The 27,744-nt window shown below is 35.7% G+C and overlaps 1 protein-coding gene across 4 annotated transcripts in view; it reads right to left on the reverse strand.

The window, feature by feature from the left end:
- The window catches only part of LOC150110248 (uncharacterized), a 416,889-nt gene that overhangs the window by 47,372 nt on the left and 341,773 nt on the right, over nt 1-27,744 (reverse strand). For 3 of the 4 annotated variants that reach the window (XM_090398541.1, XM_090398530.1, XM_090398560.1), the window contains exons 11-13: nt 13,980-14,031; nt 6,787-7,005; nt 652-843 (exon numbers count right to left, since the gene is read on the reverse strand). In XM_090398541.1, coding sequence (XP_090254667.1) covers nt 652-843; nt 6,787-7,005; nt 13,980-14,031 — 463 coding nt within the window. The remainder of the gene's footprint in view (nt 1-651; nt 844-6,786; nt 7,006-13,979; nt 14,032-27,744) is intronic. The other variant, XM_090398551.1, reaches the window with a different exon arrangement.

Genomic DNA, 27,744 nt, shown 5'->3' on the forward strand with positions numbered 1-27,744 from the left:
TAACCGCACCCGTCTTTGATGCATTAGCCCTCGTCCACTTCTCGCAGCTGTAGGGTGATGTGGCTGTGCGTCGCTTAAGGGGTACGCCCTAGCCCTTATATAATTTTCTCTTTGACTCATATCATATCTAGAGCTGGCAGTGAAGTTTTACAACTGGATGCCCTTCCTGACATCAACCCTCGCCATTTATCCAGGCTTGGGACAGGCACCTATTGAGGCTAGCTTGCCTCCTTCAGTGGCTGCATAAGACGAAATGACTTAGCAAGATAGGAAAGATTCAACCCTAGCCCTCGAATACTCTAATAGCATCAGGGGGAAGGAGCAAGGAGAGGGGAAAGAAGCAAAGAAAGAAGGGGAGAGACCAGTCTACAGAATAATATAACAGATATATATTACATGAAGTAAGGCATGGTCCAGCATCTGGTATCTCGGGTTTGCCATGCCCGTAACACGAACTTCCTACTAATAATCGTAAACAGTTTCATCAATTTAAATTTAATGTAATAATAAGGATAAGTAGTTTTAAACTATATAGTTTATAGCATAAACTATAATTTTTATTAAAGCTACATATTTCTTTACTATTACTGAAGTAAAGTTGCAACTATTTCAAACAATCAACCAAAGTTTAAAGAAAAAAGCAATTCTTACTTTTGGATGCAGTTAAGGATTTATGAAACAAGAGATTATTAGATGTAGAGTGCCTTGGTTGGATTCCAATACATGCAACTTTTACTGCTGGTCCAGCAGTATCATTAGAATGGTGGCTATTTACAAGTAATCCATTTGGCCAAGTTCCCTCTGTAATTAATTTCCGTTTATTACTTTTAAGACTTGTCCTACCTGTCAATTAAGCAAATATATATACTACATATATTTAAATATTTACATACATACATATAGAACAGTCAACTTCAACATTCAGGTTTGCATACTGCTTTTTTTTTTTTTTTTTTTGTATGTGTATATATGAGGGTGGTCTGAAAAGTTCTTGGCCTCAAACATAGATGGCAACACTATTGGCAAGATTTTTTTTTTTCTAAGTTGGTACATTTCTCATAAGCATCCATGTGAAATTGCAAGTCATTCTATCAAGTATTTTTTTTATACAGCTGTCTGAAGCAAAAGTGTTGACTCTATCCCTTGAAATGGATAAAACTGAGTATTTTGTGTTTATAAAATTTGTAAAAGAAGGTTTAATGCAAAAAGAAATTCATTCGAAGTCATAAAAGTTTACGGACACTCTTCTCCTTCATTTTCAACAATTAAGAAATGGGCTGCCAAGTTTAAACATGGCTGTATAGTCAGACCACAGAAGCGAGAGCTCTCGTTGGCAGACTGCCAAGAAGAGTCAATTCATGTTGAAGGGGAGAAAGAAATAAGGCAATGTATGAATTGGTCACCAACATGGGAAATCACGTGCTTTTTCCAATTGCTATACAAGCAAAATAGTTACCACTTTAAAAACTACAATGATCATCAAAGAGAAGTTAATTTTCCGACATGTAATATAATAAACACTCATCCCACAATAAGGATTGATTACCCTATTATTGGAATGGATTCTCCTTATTTTGACATGTGCAGAAGTGTCAAAGGGTCTCATATCTGTAAGTGTACTATACCAGCCTTGAAGATCGTGCACTTGATCAATGATTTCTGATGTTGTTACACTTTTTGGACGTCCTTCACATGGATCATCAGGTATTGGATGACAGGCCAGTCAAAGTGCATGAAATTGCTCAGTCATAGGCATTTCAAAAGAATGTGTAGGATATATTTTGCATGAAGAATTGCAAATGAAAAAGCTTTGTGCAAGATGGGTGCCACGCTTGCTCACAGCAGATCAAAAATGCACTCGCATGAAAATCTCTGAACAGTGCTTGGAGAGTTTTAACAAGAATAAAACTGATTTTGTGCATCGATTTTTTACTATGGATGAGACTTGGATTCACCACTACACACCAGAATCCAAACAGCAGTCAAAACAGTGGACAGATGCCAGTTATTCAGCACCAAAGAAGACAAAGTCGGTTCCATCAGCAGGAAAGGTCATGGCATCGGTGTTTCGGGATACTAAAGGCATTTTGTTTATTAACTATCTTGAAAAGGATAAAACAATAACCGGAGAATATTATTCCAATCTTTTAACTAGACTAGACAAAAAAATTCATGAGAAAAGACCTGGTTTGCAGAAGGAAAATATCAACTTTCATCAGGACAATCCACCTGTCCACAAAGGTGTTTTGGCAATAGAAAAATCAAGGGATCTGCACTATGAATTGTTGGAACATCCACCCTATTCCCCAGATTTGGCTCCCTCTGACTTCTATCTCTTCCCAAAACTAAAACTCTTCCTCGCTGGTCAGTGTTTTTCTTTGAATTAAAAGGTGATTTCATCTATAGAGGGGGTATTTTGCAGATCTTACTGAGAACCACTACGGGACAGGGTAATGGCGCTGGAGCATCGCTGGAATAAATGTATTAGTCTCAAGGGAGATTATGTTGAAAAATAAAAATAATTTTGAAATTATAAATTCGTTTTTTCATTGTTAGGCCGAGAAGTTTTCAGATCACCCTTGTATGTGTGTGTGTGTTTTTTTAATTAATGAATATGGAACATTAAACAACTTCACAAATACTAGATTTTCAACTACAATTACAGCATTTACTGAGAAATTCTAAATGGCAAATTACATGACAATCATTTGGCTTTCCACAGAAAATACCTTGAAATGGACTTCACATTAACTAATTTGGGGATAACTGTCTGAAAAAAGTTGGAGAAAAATGTCGTAATTTTTAAATCTAAAATAGAAATACTGAAACTTTATATTCTATATAGGGAAATATACAGATAGGAGTATAAACAGAATATATAATTTAAACTACAATCTAAACTAACAATCATAATCTATGACAGAAAAGTGAAATCAAACACCTCCATAATGAGCCTGCTCCCACACACACACACACTTTCCTCATAACACTGAAGTCAATTATCCATAGGTTTTTTAATCATTATTTTTATTTTTTATTATGTTTCATGCAACTCCAAGCTCCCAAAAGTTGTAAACCTTTAGTATATAGTACTAATGGGCAGGTTGAGATTTTTTTTTCCCTTTTAAGCTTTATTATTTTTTTATATAATCCAGAAACCCTGCTCTAGAAACCAAACATGAAACTTCCAGCAACTTTAGACCTCCAATAATCTGAGCAGCAGGCTCACAATGGGTGATGAAAGACATTTACAAACATCCATGCCTGTGGTGGGATTTGAATCTATGACCTACTGCTTTGGGCACTTGGCCAACTAGCTGATCCAGCTTCAAGATTCTCCTTAACCAATTTCTTAAACATTAGTCTCTTTGCTGTTCTCCAGTGTGGTGATGAGAACTTAGTGAACTACAACACTACCAAAATGCAGAACTGTTTCATTTCTAATAATAAAGATCTTACTTCACTTTCCCTTAGCATTGATACTACTCAGATTTCCAGTGAAGATCAGATGTCATATCTTCCATTGATGGTACAGCCTTTGACTTATACAAATCTTAACATGATATAAATTCTAAATTCACCCAACCTTAGAATGCTGTTCTCATATTTGTCCTCAAAACCTCTATCCAGAAATGCTATCCTGAAGGCAGTCTGGATAGTATTTCATTCATCCCAAGCACCTATTCTCAGAGGCATTCTCTTTCTACTTATGTTACTGAACCAACTTGTCCTCCTTCTCTTTCATTCCATCTATAAGCCTCTGTAGCTTAGTTAGTGTCAATGGAGCCCATTGTTCGAAGAGCCCAGGTTTGATTCCTGTCTATGATGTGAGAAAACTTTATCAGGTCTTTGACTAAAAGTGAGTTAGCTGGTCTCATACAAAAGTGGAGGATTGCCACACCCAGGAACTCAAGTTTTTCATCCCTCAAAAACATGTAGTCACGAGCCAATTTACATATCTAAAGACATAGAACACTTGAGGGAATTATGGTAGCCTAAACTCATTCCTGACCAATACCACATTTTGGATCCAAATGCCAGTACTGGTATCCTGGATACTCCCATATACTAACAACATTTCATCTATCTCTGTTCTTTACAACTGCCTTCTTCACATTGTTTTCCTCAAGGAGTACAACTTCCAGATGTTCAAGAAACACATTAACAGGTTCTTTCTTAAGGAGAAAGAAAGAAAGAGCCTGTTGCTCCTTAATCATCTATCCACCCACACACAGCATTCTTGTATTATAGGTTTTGTGGCCATCTGCATTCAATTTAGAGTTTTAAAATCCCATTCAACTTTGTTTCATCAACAATACTATATTATTTCCATACTCAACATTTAAATAATTCAGTGTACTAGTTTGCCCATTCTCACAACATGTTCTCCAGACTTCAACTCTCTGTCCAATATTAGCCTTCCATAACCCAAATTGCTAACCTCATCAAGGTTTGAGGGAAGAAATGTTTTGTTCTGAATGTTCCAGAGCAGCAAAAGAAAAAAAAAAAAAGGTTCCGTGACATGGTTGCCAACCTCCTTCTAGGGGATGACACTTGAAGAAGAATGCATTTCACAAAATGCATTCAAGCATTGACCAAATTCATTTTCTTTCTCTTATACAAAAGTCATTCCTGGACTGGTTGGGTAATTTAATTTAAATTCCATATCTGCAATCTTTATAAAAATCTATTGGGCCATCAAAATTTATTGTTTTGATCTTACCATCTGTAGGGACAAAATGCTTCAAAATTATTATAGCAATAACTTTGTTCTAGATTGATGAAACTTAATAATACGTGGTATTTAGGATGTACAATAGAATATATATATATAGTTCGTTTTGGTTTCCGTCAAGTCATATTTATTGGAAACATGATTCAAACTGATAACAATAATTCTACCCACTGGTCAGATGAAATTTAATGTTATCTGAGATTTTCATTAAATTGTCTCATAATCAAGCAACTTGTAGTAACAAAATTATGTTCTACAGTACATAAGCTAAAAGGGAATCGCCTTTTTGTGAATTTTGAATCATTGAATGATTTCAAAATGCTGGAAATAACAATAATCAAAAATCAATTAAGATTTTAAAACTATACTATATGTAGCAAGTTTATTCACTTGCTAGAAAGTAAGAAAGTAAATTATTGTTGACAAGAAATTTTTTTATACTTGTTGAAGTCTGAGCAAACAAAACAAAACACATAAAATTACTTCTAGTATTCCACTAGTACATAGCACACTTTCCTTTTGGATATGTATATTTTGCTAAGCATCATGTGCAAACTTCTGTTTTTTTCGTGCTTGGGTAAAGGATTAAAACAATAATAATAAATTTAGTTTAATCCCTTATCCATGTGTGAGCAAACAAAGTTTGCGTGCCTGAAAGTATCTTCAGGACTGGGGTAAGGTGGTACAACACTGGGAAACTCGTTGCAAAGGTGGAGCAAGCTAACATCACTCCTATCTCAGTATCTTCCAAAATGCAAAACACATCTCCTTGCAGATATGAATAATGTTATGCATTAAGAGAAGGGCCCCTACCCAGACTAGTTTCGACCTTTATTGAGGTCTCTTCAGTGGGAGCCAGTCCTAAGTGAAGATACCAGGCAGAAGCATTAGCAAGGTCATCGCTACCTATAGGAGTTGCCAAACGGTGTGCCACCTTTTTATTAAATTACTCTGGATTTAGAGAAAGATGTTGAAAGTTTATTTTTCACTTGGTTAGACTATAATAAATTTAGTTTAATCCCTTATCCATGTGTGAGCAAACAAAGTTTTCGCCTACTAAATACTAAAAACTAATAAAATTCAAAGTATCTTCAGGACTGGGGTAAGGTGGTACAACACCGGGTTACTCGTTGCAAAGGTGGAGCAAGCTAACATCACTGCTATCTCAGTATCTTCCATAATGCAAAACACATCTCCTTGCGGATATGTATAATGTTATGCATTAAGGGATGTTATCCCTTAGAGTCAAAGCCTATTGTGATCATGGCTCTCTTTATGTGTTCACAAGGTCTGTGCTTTTTTCCTAAATGTCAAGAATTCCTAGGTGTACCACCTCCACCCCTTCGACTTACATAACAGAACAATTATCTTTACTGTGTATAAAGATAATGGACAAGCTATTCATTTGCTTCTGTCCTTATAAAAATTTCATTTTCATTTATCATTATTATTTCCTAGATGGCTTATAATTAAAAAAAAAAAAAGCTTCATTTCTTTTTCTTAATCTACTCATGTTTATTCTAATGTTCTTCTCATTCCAACAACCATGACTTGCCCAGGTTTAATTTCCATACAAAGCTAAATCAAAACTTGATGAACATGACTGAACATCAAAACATGTGGTCTTTTTCTCAGGTAATTCCTGACATGAATTTTAGTGCATATAATGGAACATTTGCAGTGACAATGATCATACAATTAACTCACACTACAGCAAACTTGTAGGGACCACAAGTGTAGTTTTTGTTAATGTGAACAGTTTGCTGTGGTTATGTTTCTTTTAGTACAGTATTGCATTTATGGAGTTTTAGTTGGGACTTTAGTGTTATAGTGCATGAGTTCATTATAAAAGTATTTGCTATAATGAGAATCAATAATAAACATCATAAATAGCATCTATAGGACATTTTTGGAGCAATTTTCTTTATCATCTATATTTCTTAAAAATTATGGCCAACATTTCATGTGAGAACATTTTTCCCACTTTCCTGATTATTCTTAACATGAGACTAATAAATATAATCAGCAATAAGAAATATTAATGAGTTTACCTTTTTGCTTTTGAGGACTTGTTCTCTTTAAGTTAAATAACTGCAAGAATTCAGCTTTCTGTGCATAGTCTGGTTCAAAACAAAGCCTTTCAGAGAGTAGTGGCGACACAGTTGGAAGAATACCTTTATTCTCATATGTGTCACCTTCCACTAGTATTGGACTGATGCAACATTCACGGAGTATTCTCTTCTGCCTGAGATATTTTTCCAGCTCTAACACTGCAAAAAAAAAAAAAAAAAGCTTCCCTAAATTTGTTTTACTTAAATCATTTTAAAGAATATTTTTTATTGTACCAGATAAGAAATTTTGTTGTAAAAAATTCCTGAAGTGGTCACAAGGGGAACATATGGCCAGTAGCATGAGTTGCTACCATTAAGTATCGTACTACTACTTCATGATGAATTAGTTTGTAGAATGTTGCTATTACAGATTGCAGGATTTTTTAAAATTATTATTATTTTTATGTAAACCTAATTAAAGTGCTTATTGTATTCTGTGATTTTTAAAATGAGTGATGTGGAAAATCAAAGAATTTGCATCAAGTTTTATTTTAAACTTAGTAGAATTGCTTTAGAGAACTTTCATGAAAATGTTGCAACAACATTTCAGATGAGGCAGAGGGGCAGAACAAACTTTTGGGAGGTTTCCTAGGTTCAAAAACAGCTCAATATCAGAAGGGGAGTGTAAAGAAGTTGTACAATAAAAATTTGTTCTTACAGCTAAATTGTCAACCAAAATGATTATTTAGATGTTCTTACCATATTTAAAGGAAAGCATGTGTTCAAAAAGGACCAGAAAAGTGATACATAAAGAACTTGTTGCTCCACCAGTTAAGTATAAGAGGTGCAAGCTTTTTTCATTTTATTTATTTTTGAATAGCAAGAACAACTTTGGCTAACACCTCTTATTTGTTCCCCAAGATGAATCAGCTCAAAGGATAAATATTCATGAATGTTCCAGAGATCTGGACTGAATCACAAGCAGCACCAAATGCAAACTCAATACGGAAAGAAATAAGGAAATTTGTGTCTAAATTCATAAGAAAATGTCTCCTTTGAAGATGGGGGGGGATTAAGAGTTGTAACTAATTTAAACATAACACTTACAGAAAAATTTCTTCTGCATCTATCCTATAAAATCCTTTTGATTATATCATATTCTAATGTCTAGCTCAGGGATTACCAACTCTGGAATACTTTTAAGATGATGAAACAGTACTGGACACCCCCCCCCCCCCTGCTATCTTTCTTAAAGTAATCAAACAATCAAGATAAATTTATGTTGTGGATAAATAAACAAAAGGATCACTGTAATTTTGTTTTTATTGGAAAGGAACAAAAATGGATTTTAATGGGGTCCTTGGAGTTGCATATCACTGAAAAGCCCTTCGTAGCTGGGAATATAAGGATGTTGCAGCTCACAAACAATCGTTGAGATATTCATCCTTTAGTCGTGATCTGTATTTAGATTTTAAAATGTTCATGGTGGAAAAAAATTATCCAAAAAAGACCTTATCTTGTATGCACCACTTTTTAAAACAATAAATCTTGCTCTATCCACCAATCTCCAAAAGTTTTCATCACCTTTATATGATTTTAATGTGTTACCATTCCAGAGCTCTAAAATTTCCAGTTCTACTTCTGTTGTTGCATTGTTAAAGTTCGTAATGAGTCCAGCAATTTTGATCACACTTAAGTCCGTAAAAGAGTTTAAAAAAAAAAAAAGACACCATTGGCTCAATGATGTTGAACTACTGAAACCTCTTGTCAAATTCTTCCTGAAACACTTTAGGCAATTTAACAAACTATTCTGGGAAATGATTGAGAGATTTCCACTCCAAATGATATATCCACAAAGTCAGCTTCTCTTCGAATGATCTGATCAAATTTATCATCCTCGCAATGTGTTTATCCTTTCTTGGAGTTCCAAGTTTAGAGAACTTAATTTTTCTACAATATCCGTAAGGAAACCCAAATCCATTAACCAAAAAGGATCACTTAACTGCTCATAGTTCTGTCCTTTGGAACTGAGAAATTCTTTTATCTCTACAATCAAACTCACAAATCTTGAAGTACTTCTCTGCTTAGTCAGCAAACTTTGGAATGAAGAATAAGATCTTTTTTTTAGTTACATTGGTGGTACTCTCAATGAAAGACTTAAAGAGGTGGTGCTGCAGAGGAGAGGCTCTAACTGAGTTGTTTATTTTTAGAACTGTTTTCATAATGTGACTGAAAGAGAGAACTTTACTGCACAATGTTTCTTGATGAATAATGCAATGGTATGACGTAAAGATCAGAAATGATATGTCCTCCCTGCAAAGTGCAATAAATCCTTTGGAAGTACCCACCATTGCTGGGGTTTCATCAGTGGTGATCGCTACCAGCTTGCTTAGAGGGAAATCTATTGTTTCGGTGTAGGGTAAATTTCCATTCCTGTTGTTTGACAATTCATGGCCGATAATTTTAACAGCTCCTCCCTAACAGAAAAGTCCTCAAATACCATTTTTAGTAAAACAGTCAATTCTGCTGTATTTGATGCATTCATTGACTCAAATTGCAGGGATACATATTCACAGTTTCCTAAACAATTTTTCAGTTGGGCTTGCATGCCAGGGAAATTGAGCTCAATTGCCTTGTGATTGTTTTATTTGAAAGCTGCAGGTCTGATATTGCTGTCATAATTTCTTGTTTGTTTTTTTTAAAGCTCTCAAATAAAGAATTTGCTCCTGCAAGAAATGCCTCATTACCTTCTTTTATCAATTCACCATTCTGATATGTTTTTTTCCTTTTTCCATTAAGTGAGTAATTTTATAAGAAGCAATGTTGGCATTTTTTCTGCTTTACTATTGGTCTAATAAAAACCAACTGTTGAGATGTAAGTTTTGACTTTAGTTCACATACTTTTGTCTTTCTCAGTTCAGAATTGAAGGATAGCTGTGGTCAAATGAGGAGTGATTAGTCTTGAAATGCCACTTCACATTATATTTCTTCATAAATGCAACAGAATTGCCACATACCAAACACACACATCAGTCTTTTATTTTAACAAAACAATAGGCTTCTTCCCATTCAGATTAATAATTACATATTTTCTTTTTTTTGCTATCCACATTCATTTTAGAGGAGGATGATAACTGTTTAAAACCCAAGAACTACTCAAAAAGATGCACTCAAACTCACTGATACTGACTTTTAGCTGAAGAGTAAAATTTGAAGAGAAAGATTAACTGCTGTTAACACACCGAAAGCAGGTGACTTTTTTATGCAGGATCTTCCCATGCTGATTTCCTGCAATAAAATCAATAGAATAATACAGGATTCTATATGCCTGAGTGGGTACCTGTGGACATAGGGTTGGTAACCCCTGGTCTAGCTTTATACATTGATTGCTACTTACAATGGTAATTTTAGGAAGATGATAACAGTCCTAAGTCAAATGGCATCATCATGACACAAGTAAAGATACTTGCAAACAGACACTACATGAGTAAGTGAAACTTATTTGTGTAGTGTTATGATGAAACAAGGAAAGTCCTGATGTCCTAAACTCTGACACCTATTAGGTTTGATTAGACATTATTGGCAGGTGGGCTAACGGTCTGAGAATAAGCATTTTGAAAATGAGTCTTTCTTACTTGTATTTGCTTCTGTGAAGTAAAGTGGCCCTCTAACAGGATCTGTTAGCCTGACCATAATAGTGGCACTGGATAATGTAGTCTGTTCAGAGATTCTAACGTTGGCTGTCCTGTACATTTGGCTGCAGTAGGGAAGCTTACATCTTCAAGGCAATTGATAGATACTATAAGCACATCTAAGAAGAAACATAGCTGATCTATAGGAAAGTGAATAAGGTATGCCACTTTTTTGGGTAGTCCGAAGGCCCACTCAATCAGCAATATGTGCATAATATTGAACTTTGAAATTATTTACACACACTGCATTCACAATACACTCCAGCAATGCATCCCACTCACCAACTATCCACATAAAAAATCTACTCCTCACACCCTTCTTCATCATATTTTTATACAACTTCCAGGGATGGACTCTCATTCTTCCCATCTTAATATCTACTAGTTTATAATTTCTTCTATATTAATCAGGTAGAATTCCTTAACCAACTTGAAGGCCTCTATCATATTTCCTCTCTTCCTCCTATCCACAAAACCCTGTAAATCTACATCATTCCTTCAATGGCCCTGCATAACCAACTTGTCAAAATTCCAAATTACCTTGTTCATTCATCTTTGAACCTTCTCTATATGGAATGATAAGAGTTTTGCTGCAGTTTATATAATGGGTATGAGATGTGAATTTATTTTTTTATGTTGTTAAATTCAGTGGTAAAGGCATTATCAAAGCAAATTAATTTTTGTTAATTAAAGTTTTTATGATGCCATATTGTTGACAGGGATTGTGATGATGCTAGTTTGACATGCAAGAGATGAAAAGAGCCATTTGATTTCCTTTTGGCCATGAATTTAATATCATGATGTTAGCTGTTCAAATGGTTTAGAAAATCCTTACAGGTGTCTTCTTCATGCATTCAAATAAGAAATACACTATTAATATAACCTTTCTATTACTTCTGCAAGTATGTTGACAAGTATTGATGACAAGAGCCTACTCAATGCCAACCTGGAAAGTTGATTTTTGTGTATATATATATATATATATATATTTTTTTAAATAATCTATTCCAATTCAATGCATAACCATCATTTTGCAGACCATCATTAGCTCTTGTTAGCTTACTGTACACAAAAGCAAGAAAATCACTGGCATCCAGTTCAGCCATGAATTTAATATCTATATGTTGAATGGTCACAAAGTCAAGAAAATCCTATCTGTGCTCAGAGCTTTTCCTCAAATGCCTCCATTATATTTTCTTTATTATGGAAAATAATGCAGAGAAGCAAAATGAAAATTTTTATTTTGGCTTGAAACAAAAGTAAATAAATTTGATTAGTCTTGAATTTGAGATTAAATTGCCCCATCACCATCCATATTTTTCAGAAATCAAAGTTATGCATTTACATTAAGAACCAGCAAAATATCAGAAAACATACTGAAGTTCCACTAACTTGCATATCAGTGTTTCATTTACCATCCTGATGGAAACACTCACCATGTTTGTCACTGATTAAAGAAGTGCAACATTTAATGATATTTACATCCTATTACTTGGTATACCTGCAGCATATCTTCCACAAGATAATCTCTCTAATTGTTTCACTTTTACTGACTTAAAAAACTGGCATTAACAGTTTTGAAAGCTTTCCATGCCATCACTTAAAAGAACTGGGATTCATAAATGAACTAACTGTGGACAATAACACGCAATTTTTTATTTTTTTGCATTACTTAATCTTGAGAACTTTTTCCTTTAAATATCAGAAACCATCATCGTTCTTATTTAAATTCTTGAAATAATGAAATTTTTTACTGAACTGAGTTTAACATGGAAGAGAACTTTTCTGCATAAGGGAAGGATGTGTGATATTTTTCTCCTGGCACTAAACTTGGTTGAATGACAATTTTTTGAAATTCATATTGCTCCTACTGACGAGACTTCAATAAAGGTCAAAACTGGTCTGGGTAGTATGCCAAGAAATTATATACTTAGTTTATTTCTTTATCCAAGTGTAAGCAAACAAAGTTTACACCTGAAATATAATCAGGACAGGGCAACTCATATATAGAAGCTAATGACTTCGCATCACTTGCCTTAGTATCCCATAATGCAAAGCACATATCTTTATGGGTATGTATAATGCTATGCATTATGGGAAGGGTCACTACCCAGACTGGTTTCAACCTTTATTGAGGTCTCGTCAGTGGGAGCTAGACCTAGAGGTGATACTAAGGTTGAAGTAATGCAGAAGTCATATTTCCATATACAGTGTCCTTTCCCCACCCTCCATAAAATGAAAAATTCCATCTACTGAAATTCTGTATAATCCTTTCAGAAGTTTGTAAATCTCTCAATCATATCAACTCTCTTTCTCCTGTTTGCTAGTATCTGCAGCCTACAAATTCTCAATCTGTCTTCATAATCAATATTCCACAATCCTGATATCATTTTTGATACTCTCCTATGCACTATCTCCACTGTATCAGAATCACCAGGAGACCAGACCAGACCAGACCTGCACACAATAGTCCAAGTGAGATCTTATCAAGGCCTTGTAAAGAGGCAAAATGACATCCTTATCTTTACATGTAAAGGTTCATTTCAGCATTGCAATTATTCTCTGAGTTGTATTTACAGTCTTTGCTATATGAGCCTTGAACTTCAACTTCCTGTCTACCAAAACTCCAAGATCCTTAGCCTAATCAGTTTCTTCTAGCATAATCCCTCCAATATAACACCACAGTGCATGATTTTACATTTAATGACAGTGAACTAACATCCATTTTCCCATGATCACGATTCCAGCTTATTCATATCATTCTGCAAGTACTGCATATCAGCCGCATTCCTGATTACACCATCTATCTTTGCATCATCAGCAAATAGCTGTATGTCACCTGTCAAATCCTTTCCAATGCCATTAATGTACAGATTGAATAACAGGGGACCAAGGACAGATCTTTGTGGCACACTATTGGTTACCTTAAATCTTGCAGCCCAACATCCCCCCCCCCTCCCATATACAACTTTTGATATCTGTCAGTCAGCCATTCTCTTATCCGCTAATAGTTTATAATCCAATCCCACACTCTCCAATTTATACAACAGTCTTCTATGCTGTATTCTGTCAAAAGCCTTAGCAAAATACAATTTATGGAGGGTGGGGAAAGGACAAGAGGGCATCCTTGGAAGCTGAGAATGCTACTAAGAAGGGAGATGAGGGCTAGATTTTTCTCTCATAGGGTTGTGCGTGATTGAAATGTATTGCCATTGAATGTTGTGAGTGCAAGCAGTGTGAATGAATTCCAGAATAAGTATGATAGCTTGTGCGTGTAGTATGTGGCCTCCCTCGATGAGTCCCTGACTCCCTTGAAGGTCTCTCTTAATAATAATAATAATAAAATCCAAAAGTATCATGGTGTATCCATTCCCCTTGTCAGTGGTAACAACATTATTATAGAATTTAATTCAATTTATTATTATTATTATTATTATTATTATTATTATTCAATTATTTAATACAATATTCTACAAATTTTGCATGTGTAGTTCAACTTACCCCATTTTCTTTTATGTGTAGTAAGACCAATCATCCTCAAAAATTTTAGTTTCTATAAATGAAAGAGAGATTAAGATTAATAAAATTTCACAGCTAAACATAATTTTACAATTGAATGACACTGAAAACCAATAAAGGTATACCAAAGACATCTTTCTATAATAAAATTAATTGTCCATATATTAATTTCCACCCAAAACAAGCCAAAGATAATGAAGTTTAAAGCAACTGAAATCATATGAAAAAAAAAAAAAAGAAAAAGAAAGAAAAGAAAGAAAGATGAAACATGGTTACAATAATGATATATGCTGGCTCATAAACAATACATACTGTCCCAAACCTGAGTTTACTTGGTAAACTGAGTGATTGAACCTAGGAATAGGACTAGCAATTGTCTCTTGCAGTTACGGATATATGTTGTTTCTTGTTTTATTTCTAATGATCTTAGCTATCATAGTATTGGCTTATTTCACTTAGACATTTTGGACAATTATATAATTACGAGGTGCATCTAGAAAGTAAGGTCAATTCAAGAAAAAAAAAAAAAAGGGAGAGAAGATATCTTCTTCAAAGTGCTGAGATAGGTGCTACTGCTTTACATGCAAGAACAACAGGTAGTCACTGGGTGTGAGGTCAGGACAGTAGGGGTGGGTGGTCAAAATGTTCCTACGCCAAACTTCTGAATTTGCTGAATTGCTCATCTGTTTCTTCAGCATTTCACAATATGCATTAACATTAATTGTTGCTCCTTGCTGAAAAAATCAACGAGCAAAATTCCTTTTCAATCCCAGAAGACAGTGGACTCCTTTTTTTTTTTTTTTTGACCAACAGCACCTATTTGATTTTTTTTTTTTTTTTTTTTTTTTTTTTTTTGCTTTCAAAGATGATGATTAGCGGCACTGCACTGATTGTTGTTTTGACTCAACGCCTGTGTATGAAATCCACATTTCATCACTAGTCAGGATATCAGAAAAGAGTTTATCTCCTTCATTTTCACAATGCTCCAAAATATGAACTGATTCCACTTATGTGCATCAGTTAGCAATTCTGTGAATTCAAAAGAAAGTTCCATATTTGCGAAACGATGATTCTCATGAATTTTTGTGTTCACTCTTTCCACAAAATCGTCCATTACTGCACCCTTTATTGTGAACACTGTTGCACCCTTCTTTAAACAAATGACACAATTGCCTAACCTTATACTGTCACTCATTATGTTAGGCCAATAATCCTTACACAGTCGTTGGTGAATTTTTTGCAGCACTATTGTTTTACACCAACAGGATATTTTTCTCACAGCTCAATATAAATTATTTGTAGAAGATAATAAACAATGCGATAAAAGTAAAATGGTCAACAGCTAGGTAATGAGTCATTCTATGCCACAATGTATGCATGCCCCCCACCCCCCATATCTTATTTAGCAGTAAATGGACCTTAATTTCTGGATGTGCCTTGCACCATATAAAATTTAAATTTTAACTTGAGAGAAATATATCAATAAATTGTATGCTCCAGATGACCTTGATATGAAGGGTGAAATGTCGAGTGTTCATTTTGGTTTATATTAAACTAAAGTTTTGCTCTAACATGGTAGTTGTCTCCATAATTTTTCATAATGTAATTGGGAAATTAAAGTAATTATCTGTAACATGGTTATAGTCCCCATAATTTGTCTGAAATGAATGGCAATCTCCCAGGTAAAGACTACACGATCGCCTTCTCCAAGTGGAGGCAGCATAGATAAATTGGTTAATCTTAAGTTCTTGGATGCTATGACCAGATCCAGCACGCTTGAATCTTATGTCTCTTCCATTACATGTTGCTTCAGGTAATTATCACTCAGCAGGTATATAAATTCCACTTCCTTCCCTGCCTATAATTATTACTCCTCCCAATCTATGTCCCCATAATTGAATTCTTCCATAATAATTACTCGACCTGTACTCATCATGCTAATTTCAGAGTGTGATACCTCCTGGATTACAGCAGCAAGAAATTACATATTTAGTCCTACTGGCCTCTATCTCACACCAAATAAACCTGAAATGAAGTGCCCTCTGAATACCTGTCCCTGTGATGTACTTCCTCTATTTGGCTGTAATTCCCCTGCTTTCATTATCAATATCCCTCACACCTGTCCTGTTCCTTCTGCCCTCTCTGAAGACATTATATCCTTTGCATTCTATTCCTATAATAATATCATCCTCAGTCAACCACTTCTCACTAATGCCTAAAACTTTTGGCCAAGTTGAGTCTTATTGCAAATACTTTCGGCATTAGTATATATATAAACTGCAATACCCCCTTCATCCCACAACCTTCCTTATAACTATTGTTACTTATTCCACTAAAGTTACGAACCTGAGTTGCAACATTTTGTATAATGTGATCGGACTCCTAGTTAATAACCTCCAGGTTGCCTGGACCAACTCTCTCCTGTATTCCCACCCACCTAAACATTCTGGTTTCCCTGATTTGTACTTCCAAACTTTCATTGAACACTTTCTCAAGACTCTTGACACCAAATCCATTTAGATGCAAGCCATGCACCTTATATAACTCCTTCCTTCTATCAAACTCACTCCACAAACTTCACATCATTCTCAGCTCGCCTTTTTCATACCAAGGCAACAGACTCAGAACTTCTATTTTCTCACTCACTTTTTCTTTCTCACATGCACTAGCAACTCTTTCATGTCTTCTTGCATACCACACTTATCACCTGCTAAATCATTTGTACTAAGCAAAATAAACATCTCTGCAACCTTATACCATCACTGACACCCTGAATCTTAGTTCCAGGAAAATACTTAGTTCCAATGACTCCTCATATCAATGAATCACCATACAAAATCATTTGTATGGCTCATTAATATAACGATGCAAAAAGAATGACATAATTGTTACTAAATACTTTCAAAAAGAACTTAACTTTTGGCACAGAAACTGGCAATCAATACATGCACTCTCTTCCACTTTCTCATGGCAAATGTATGAGGAAGAAAGATGCTGCTTTCTGTGGTAGAGAGAGAGAGAGAGAGAGATTATTGCTTTCAAGCATACATTCAACAACTCTTCCTCTGTTAGTTTAGTCAGTACTGATTTAAAAATAAAGGAGATGATAACTACAATATGTTATCAAGGTGATCTTGAGAGAAATTTGCTGCAGGAGGTAAGTAGATGCAGCATACTGTTATAAGAGATCTGACTGAGAATCAGATGACAATTGCCTCTACATTTGTATCAAGTGGGATATTTGCTGAAAAGGATATGGTTGCATACAAGAAAGGCAACTCTTCCATGAGCAAGCCCATCCCCATCTGGTCCTTATGAATGACAGCTACATTTTGTAATGCCAGTTTTTTAGTGGATTTCAAATATGTTTCCTGAAAGCAAAATTGGATGCCTTTATAATTCTGAAAGAGAACTTTGATGTTATCAATGTTTTGATGAAATCCACGTCACTTCTTTCTTTCTTTTTTTGGTAGTATCATCTGACCTTCTATGTTGAGAGGTTTTGTTTTCAATATTATTATTATTATTATTGCACGAGCACCTCCCTAGAGTCCTAAGACTCATCGTAAGAAACCCGAATTATCAACACAATATTTATTGTACCTCTCCTTGATACCTTTAATAGACAATACACTTACAACTGACTCAGGCAACCCATTCCATTAATTCACCACAAGTGAAAAATCTAGTCCTCACACCCTTCCTAACCACCACACTCAACTTCCAGGGATGATCTCTTGTTCTGCCCCCTAAAGTTAAGTGCTGAAACATTTCTCCTGCATCAATCCTATAAGTAACTTAAATGTTTATATCATATTCCCCCTCCTGTTTTTTTTCACCTATCAACCAACTTCTGCAATCCACAAACCCTTAATCTATCCTCATAGGAAGCATCCATCCATCCCCAGATCACTCACCATCTTGGTAACTCACCTCTGGATCCACTCCACAACTTCCTCATCCCCCAAGAAACCCAGGTGACCACACTTGAGCACAGTAATCCAGATGTCATATTAAAGCATTATAAAGAGGAATGAGCACTTCCTTATCTCTGCCTGTTAGTGTGTTCTTCAATAACCAAGTACTCCTGTGAGCTACCCTGGCTACTTGAGCAAATACCCTCTAAACTTCAACTCTACTACTACTATCACAAAATCCCTAGATTCATCAATTTCCCGGGGTACAGTTTCCTCAATGTCGTATACAGCTTGTTATCTTTATATATCAAAATGCATAACTTGACCCTCTTCTACATTAAATTCACATGCATTATGTTTTCTCTATACTATCAAGCTATTTAAATCATCCTGAATGCTCTACATTACCTTGATGAACTATTACTCTACCCAGCTTTGTATCATCAGCAAACAACTGAATATCTCCCTGAAATTATTTTTTATATCATTTATATACAAATCAAACAGCCATGGTCCAAGCTCTGTAATGTAAAAATATTTATGTAGCAATAAGAAGTCTAAATATTTTTACATAAAGTTTACCAAGGTCAAGCCCAGTAAGAATTGTGACTTGTAAATAGATGTACGTTATATGTAAATAATCTCAATGGGAATTTGTATATTGCTGTATGCCAAGTAAGGGAATATTCTAGAAGGTGTAGTATTAAGGCAATACCTTGCCATTAGTAAACAGTATAATTTTAGAGCTTTGTAAAGACATCAAACTTTGTGCGTGTTCTACATGGGAAGCTCAATGTCAGTGCTAGGTGAACCGACAAAAGCTTCAAACGAATGTCCACTGCCAGAACGAATAGGATTTAGGGAGCGTAGGAGAAAAACAAAGGAAGGGTCAGTCAAAGAAAAGGATCAAGGGATTTCGCCGAAATGTTCGGGGTTCACATTATCTCCACACAAGGATTCGGAAGTGACCGAATAAAAGGCGTGGGCATAAAGATCGCATCATCGGTTCGAGAAATTTTTGTCAGTGATCCAGAGGTCATGATCGAAGTCGCCAATGGTTGTCCGGCAGATGTAGGCCATCGAGTATGCGACTTCAGGAGAAATCATGCCTGTGATCTAAAAGAAAGATGACGAGGAATTGACGAGTCTTTGCCGGGCGCTGTTGTCAGAGGGAAGAAATTGCTCTGTTAATCCAACGCGCATGCAAGCATTCCACAAGCCGATAATCTTCACCCGAAGTGCAGCAGGACAGAGTATCCTAGAAACATCAGTAGACCTATTGCCGGCGTAAAGAGGGATCGAAAAACCTGACAAGGAACGGAAGTCCAGTTCAAAGCCAACTACACAGAGGGTAGCAGCTATAAAGTGAGTTGACCCGTTTGTTAAATTTTCTTGAGCTTTTAAGAGAACACTTATTAATGGACTGTAAGTAGAGGCTGATCTAAATAGGCATATCTAACAGTTAAAGATTATAAAGTAATTAAGTGTCAAGAATTTGTAGTTTGAATTAAGTCATAGTATAACTGTTTGCTGAATTGGTGAAATTTGCCTATAGAATATTCCCCGCATAGAAAGGAAAGAGTAATTGTGTGTAAAAGATATTGTTTATGTGTTCGATGAGTAAGAGTTAACATTTAAGTAATAAGTACCATTGCTCAGTATAAATGATTTATGTGATATTAAGAAAATTAGTTAAATATGTGATATGATTTGTGTGAGAAAATGCAGGAACTTAACTAGTCTATTTATGCAGATTTGAATTGTGATGTTTCTTTTTATTATTGAAAATGCAGTGTAAAATTTGTCTTATGTGAATTAAAATTTTGTTGTTTAAATATTAATAGAGTGTTGCCTGATATTTTAGTTCTTTGATGCACTGTTCTAAAAAAAATAACCGAGCTTGTGAGCAGGGAAGATAGATAATTAATATGAGAATTAGATAAAGGGATAGCCACGACTGTATATAAGAGTAAGGAATGATATCTACCAAAAGTAGTAATATTTAATGCCATAAAAGGATTTCCTGAGGTGCAGTCACTAATTCAAATAAATACTAGAATCCTTGGTATAATAAAAATAGGAATACTGGAGGTAAAAATAAGGAACAGGAGGATATAAGTTTAAAGTTAATAGAGTTGTATAAGGAAAAGAGACAAGTTAAAGATTTGGGAATTGACGATAAGATATATAACATAGAAGAGAGATATAAAGAAATAAGATAAAGTAAAATATAGAAAAACCCTAAGATATTACAATGGTGCAGTAATGACAGGATATTAAAAAAATAAAGGATATCAAAATAGATTAAGTTGGCTGCGACATTGTAAATGTGAGGTGTTTTTAATCTATTTTGATATCCTTTATTATTTTAATATCCTGTCGTTACTGCACCATTGTAATATCTTAGGGTTTTTCTATATTTTACTTTATATCTCTCTTCTATATTATATATCTTATCGTCAATTCCCAAATCTTTAACTTGTCTCTTTCCCTTATACAACTCTATTAACTTTAAACTTATATCCTCCTGTTCCTTATTTTTACCTCCAGTATTCCTATTTTTATTATACCAAGGATTCTAGTATTTATTTGAATTAGTGACTGCACCTCAGGAAATCCTTTTATGGCATTAAATATTACTACTTTTGGTAGATATCATTCCTTACTCTTATATACAGTCGTGGCTATCCCTTTATCTAATTCTCGTATTAATTATCTATCTTCCCCGCTCACAAGCTCAGTTATTTTTTTTAGAACAGTGCATCAAAGAACTAAAATATCAGGCAACACTCTATTAATATTTAAACAACAAAATTTTAATTCACATAAGACAAATTTTACACTGCATTTTCAATAATAAAAAGAAACATCACAATTCAAATCTGCATAAATAGACTAGTTAAGTTCCTGCATTTTCTCACACAAATCATATCACATATTTAACTAATTTTCTTAATATCATATAAATCATTTATACTGAGCAATAGTACTTATTACTTAAATGTTAACTCTTACTCATCGAACACATAAACAATATCTTTTGCACACAATTGCTCTTTCCTTTCTATGCTGGGAATATTCTACAGGCAAATTTCACCAATTCAGCAAACAGTTATACTATGACTTAATTCAAACTACAAATTCCTGACACTTAATTACTTTATAATCTTTAACTGTTAGATATGCCTATTTAGATCAGCCTCTACTTACAGTCCATTAATAAGTGTTCTCTTAAAAGCTCAAGAAAATTTAACAAACAGGTCAACTCACTTTATAGCTGCTATCCTCTGTGTATTTGGCTTCAAACTGGACTTCCGTTCCGTGTCAGGTTTTTCAATCCCTCTTTACGCCGGCAAAAGGTCTACTGATGCTTCTAGGATACTCTGTCCTGCCGCACTTCAGGCGAAGATTATCGGCTTGTGGAATGCTTGCATGCGCGTTGGATTAACGGAGCAATTTCTTCCCTCTGACAACAGCGCCCGGCAAAGACTCGTGAATTCGTCATCAGCTATCAGCTTTGCCTGGCGGATCGGCTCCTCGTCATCTTTCTTTTAGATCATGGGCATGATTTCTCCTGAAGTCGCATACTCGATGGCCTACATCTGCCGGACAACCATTGGCAACTTCGATCATGACCTCTGGATCACTGACAAAAATTTCTCGAACCGATGAGGCGATCTTTTAGTCCACGCCTTTTATTCGGTCACTTCCGAATCCTTGTGTGGAGATATGTGAACCCCGAACATTTCGGCGAAATCCCTTGATCCTTTTCTTTGACTGACCCTTCCTTTGTTTTTCTCCTACACTCCCTAAATCCTATTCGTTCTGGCAGCAGACATTCGTTTGAAGCTTTTGTCGGTCCACCTAGCACTGATGTTGAGCTTCCCATGTAGAACACGCACAAAGTTTGACGTCTTTACAAAGCTCTAAAATTATACTGTTTACTAATGGCAAGGTATTGCCTTAATACTACACCTTCTAGAATATTCCCTTATTTGGCATAGAGCAATATACAAATTCCCACTGGGATTATTTACATATAACATACAGCTATTTACAAGTCACAATTCTTACTGGGCTTGACCTTGGTAAACTTTATGTAAAAATATTAAGACTTCTTATAGCTACATAAATATTTTTACAGTAATACACCACCAGTCACCTGCCGTCTCCTGGATTCTGCTCATCCATATATTACTTTTTGATATTTGTCCATCAGTCATCCTTCTATCTATATCACTAGTTTTATAACCATCCCCATTTGTTTCAGTTTGCAGAGAGTTTTAAGTGGTATCCTGTCAAATGGCTTTGCAAATTCTAACAGTATCATATTCCCGTTATCCAACTCAGCTGTCACCCTGTTACAAAAAATAAATAGATTACTAAGGCATGGCCTAACCTTCACAAAGCCATGCTACTCCTCATAGGATATCATATTCTTATCCACCGATTACTGAATTCTCTTTTTGAACAAACATTTCCAGTACTTTACCACCACTCCTGAGATATTGATTGGTCTATAATTTACTACCACCAACTTAGATGATCCTCTTTTATTCAAAGGAATTATTTTGTCCTCCTTCCATTCTCTTCGACTTTGCCATAGCCGTGACTCTTAAATTAGACTGTTATTCAGAAACATCATCAGTTCTTCTGCACATTCTCTTAAAATGCAAGCTGATATCCCATCAAATCCTACAGCTGTATTTGCTTTCAGATTCTGCAATATCCTAAGTACCTCCAATTCATCAACTTGTGTTCTCACATTAATCCCAGTTACCTCTGTCATAACAATATCTTCATGATGATATATCCTTGCAAGATGATCACTCAAGTAGCTAAACAATTTCATCTGCCTCTGTTACTTCTCTACCATCTGCACTCATTAAACTTATCCTTCCAAAGTCATTCTTCTTCCTACTTGCCACATAATGTAAAACCTCTTTGGGATTTCCTTTCACTTTTTGGCTGATTTCTCTTCATAATCTGATTTTGCTTCCTTACCATGCTGGTCACCTTTCTTGACTGATTATTATACAGCTCATGAATTAGTTGGTCACAATTTGCTTATATACCCTCCATAACATTTTCTTTGTTTGCTGCTCATGCTTAATGATACTACTCATCCATCTAACTCCTACCCAATTTACCCTCCTGACCATGGGCATACAATGTGATACTGCTTCTACCAGATGTCCCTTTACTATCTCCCATGTGAACATCCTTCTCTTGCAGAACTTTATGCCATGGTACTGTTTCAAGCTGCCTCCTCAGTGTATCATAACCACTTGGTCCACAAATACCCTTTCTCAAATAAAATTTTGTCATGCTTTGCTATCTCCCAAGTCAAGATCACATGATCACTTTCTCAAATTGGAGGCAATGTAGTCACCTTAATTATGGACAGGCCTTCTGAATCTAAGAAGACCCAACACTCTGATACCCCAAGTCCCCTCCATCACATTCTGCTTTGGGTAATTATTTCTCAATAAGTGTATAAATTTCATTTCTCTCCTGCTTCCAATCTATGGCTCTGAAGTTGAAGTTCCCAAAAACAGTTATTCGACTTTCACTTATTATACTAATTTGCTAATGCATGTCTTCCAAATCATCCCTGGTCTATAGCAACTGCCAATTTTATATTTTGTCCTATTGGCCTCAATCTAGTTTGCTCAAAAGAATTGCCATCTGCCTGACTCCTACTCTTGTTGGCTGGAATTCATCTGCTATCATCAGCAGTACCTCACCCCTTGTCCTGTCTATTCTACTAAATTCATCACATTTTATCCCTATAACTTTTCTCTCTTATTCCTGATGCTTGCATTAATGTTGAAAGTTTATTTTTCACTTGGTTAGACTATAATAAATTTAGTTTAATCCTTTATCCAAGTGTGAGCAAACAAAGTTTGCACCTGAAAGTATCTTCAGGACTGGTGTAAGGTGGTACAACACCGGGCAACTTGTTGCAAAGGTGGAGCAAGCTAACATCACTCCTATCTCAGTATCTCCCATAATGCAAAACAGATCTCCTTGCAGATATGTCTAATGTTATGCATTAAGGGAAGGGCCACTACCCAGACTAGTTTCAACCTTCATTGAGGTCTCTTCGGTGGGAGCCAGGCCCAAGTAAAGATACCAGGCAGAAGCATTAGCAAGGTCGAAACTAGTCTGGGTAGTGGCCCTTCCCTTAATGCATAACATTAGACATATCTGCAAGGAGATGTGTTTTGCATTATGGGAGATACTGAGATAGGAATGATGTTAGCTTGCTCCACCCTTGCAACGAGTTGCCCGGTGTTGTACCACCTTACCCCAGTCCTGAAGATACTTTCAGGCGCAAACTTTGTTTGTTCATACTTGGATAAAGGATTAAATTAAATTTTTATAGTCTAACCAAGTGAAAAATAAACTTTCAACATCTTTCTCTAAATCCAGAGTAATTTATTAAAAAGGTGGCACACCGTTTGGCAACTCCTATGGATAGAGATGACCTTGCTAATGCTTCTGCCTGGTATCTCCACTTTGGCCTGGCTCCCACTGAAGAGACCTCAATAAAGGTCGAAACTAGTCTGGGTAGTGGCCCTTCCCTTAATGCATAACATTAGACATATCTGCAAGGAGATGTGTTTTGCATTATGGAAGATACTGAGATAGGAGTGATGTTAGCTTGCTCCACCTTTGCAACAAGTTGCCCGGTGTTGTACCACCTTACCCCAGTTCTTGCATTAATATATAGTAACTGTAGCATCCCCTTATGCCCCCAACCACCTTTACATCCTGAATTGACTATCCCAGTTGATACCGGTGCCTGAGAGACTAGATTCTGCTTTTTTTTTTTTTTTCTTGTTCATTTACACACTTATTCACTTCATGGGTGAATTTATATACATTCATCTGCATCTGCCATAAATTGCTTTAGTTTACCCACTTCCACCCTTTCACTGAAAAAGCTCTCTCCAGACACATACATCCAAATCCATTTTAGTGGTCTATCAGCATTATACAAATCTTTCCATTCATCAAACGAGACCATAGGTCCACAAACTCTACATCATTCCTTCTGCACAACATCATATTGCTTCATTAGCTATCATTGCTCTCCTTCTCAGATTGCCTCTTCCATAGCATGGCAGCAGACTCACAAACATCATCCTTGCAATCTTCTTCTTTGTTTTTTCCAACAACTCTTTCAGATCCTCCCTCATGCAACATCTCTCAGATGAATGGTTATAGCAAAACAACCAATTCTTCCAATTTCCCTTTTTGCATTCTGACAGCATTACTAATATTAATTTTTTACTAATTAATTACTATTTTTTTTTTCATGGCAAGTAGAGTTTTGCCTGGTTTGTCGGGCTCTGGTGATAAAACCATGGTGACAGAGAAGCTCATTTACACACTTATTTACTTCATGGGTGAATTTATATACATTCATCTGCATCTGCCATAAATTGCTTTAATTTACCCACTTCCACCCTTTCACTGAAAAAGCTCTCTCCAGACACATACATCCAAATCCATTTTAGTGGTCTATCAGCATTATACAAATTTTTCCATTCATCAAACGAGACCATAGATATAAACGAGACAATTGATATATATATATATATAAATTTCTCAAACGGGGGGGGGGGACTCTCACATCAGTGGGTGCTAAACTCAGGAAGAAATTGAAATTAAATCAACAGAATTAACAGATCAAAAAATGGATACACATTTTAGTAGATGTCACCTATGGACTTTTTTAAGTTGGATCAAATTACGGTAGCAATGTGTAGTATGATGTTCTCTCAAACGATGTCATTACTCACATGAATAGTAGCATCAACACGTGACCGGTAGGACAGTCAAACAAAATGGCCGAGGCATGATTGTCGTTCAAGGAATGCAAGACCATTTTAAAGTGGTATTTCAAATTTGAGAATGTTGTTGAAGTTCAATGACAATGGAGGCATGAGTTCACAACACAACCTCTAACATGCCTGACAATTGCACGTATTGGTTTGTGTTTACCGGACTCAAGAAAATCCGAGTGTTCATGTGGACAAGGCAGTCAATTTAGTGGTTCAATGTCTGGTGTGGATTATCATCCAGGGGTTTAATAGGATGATGCTTCTTTGAAAGTACTGTTACTGGTCAAATGTACCTAGACATGCTAAGCACATCCATTTTACCTGACATTCATGCACTTTATGGGAATGATCAATTTCTCTTCCAACGATGGTGCACCACCACACTACCACTGATGCATGAGAGCTTACCTCAACGAGAATTTGAAGGGACAATGGATAGGACAAATGGTAACCACTTTGAGCACCTCATATAATTGTAGAAGTCAAAGGTAACTTGTATTCATCCCTTGTTGTCTGTATAAATTTAGTATTACAATTTTTATACAGGTTTTTCTTTTGCTGAAGTGTGTATACATTTTTTGATGGATTCTGTATACACACACACATACGCGAGGGTGGTCTGAAAAGTTCTCGGCCTCGACCACAGATGTCAATACTATTGGCAAGATTATTTTTTTTTCTACGTTAGTACATCTATCATAAGCATCCATGTGAAATTGCAAGTCATTCTATCAAGTAGTTTGTTTTATACAGCTGTCTGAAGCAAAAGTGTTGTCTGTATCCCTTGAAATGGATAAAATTCTTTGTAAAAGAAGGTTTAACAAAAAGAAATTCATTTGAAGTTCATAAAAGTTTATGGGCACTCTTCTCCTTCATTTTCGACAATTAAGAAATGTTTAATATTTAAATGTGGCCATACCAGCCTTGAAGATGATCCACGAGAAAGACATCCAAAAGTGTAACAACACCAGAAATCATTAATCAAGTACACGATATGGTATTGGATGACCGGCGATTCAAAGTGCATAAAATTGCTGAGACTATAGGCATTTCAAAAGAACGTGTAGGATATATTTTGCATGAAGAATTGCAAATGAAAAAGCTTTGTGCAAGATGGGTGCCACGCTTGCTCACAGCAGATCAAAAATGCACTTGCATGAAAATCTCTGAACAGTGCTTGGAGCATTTTAACAAGAATAAAACTGATTTTGTGCATTGATTAATTACTATGGATGAGACTTGGATTCACCATTACACACCAGAATCCAAACAGCAGTCAAAACAGTGGACAGAAGCCAGTTGTTCAGCGGCAAAGAAGACAAAGTCGGTTCCATCAGCAGGAAAGGTCATGGCATCGATGTTTTGGGATGCTAAAGGCATTCTGTTTATTAATTATCTTGAAAAGGGTAAAACAATAACCGGGGAATATTTTTCCGATCTTTTAACCAGACTAGATGAAAAGATTCGAAAGAAAAGACCTTTGAAGAAGAAAAAATCAACTTTCATCAGGAATAGTGCACCTGCCCACAAAGATTTTTGGCAATGGGAAAATTAAGGGATCTGCAGAATGAATTGTTGGAACATCCACCCTATTCCCTAAATTTGGCTCCCTCTGACTTCTATCTCTTCCCCAAACTAAAACTCTTCCTCAATGGTCAGCCTTTTTCTTCGAATCAAGAGGTGATTGCAGCTGTAGAGGGGTATTTTGCAGATCTTACTGAGAACCACTACAGGGATGGGATAATGACGCTGGAGCATCGCTGAAATAAATGTATTAGTCTTAAGGTAGATTATGAAAAGTAAAAATTATTATGAAATTATAATCCCACACACGAGAGGTACAGGAACCTATAGCATCAGTGTAGTGTGTGAGATGCAGATAATGGTTGAGAAAGAAGAAACTTATTGACATTCTTCTTAAAGGGAAGTACCATGGAAGTACCTGTAGAAGAGACACACAGCTGAAACACTGATAGA

This window comes from Typopeltis vanoorti, chromosome 1 (assembly GCF_054136105.1).
Source record: "Typopeltis vanoorti isolate ZY-2024b chromosome 1, IOZ_Tvanoo_1.0, whole genome shotgun sequence".
Taxonomy (NCBI): domain Eukaryota; kingdom Metazoa; phylum Arthropoda; class Arachnida; order Uropygi; family Thelyphonidae; genus Typopeltis; species Typopeltis vanoorti.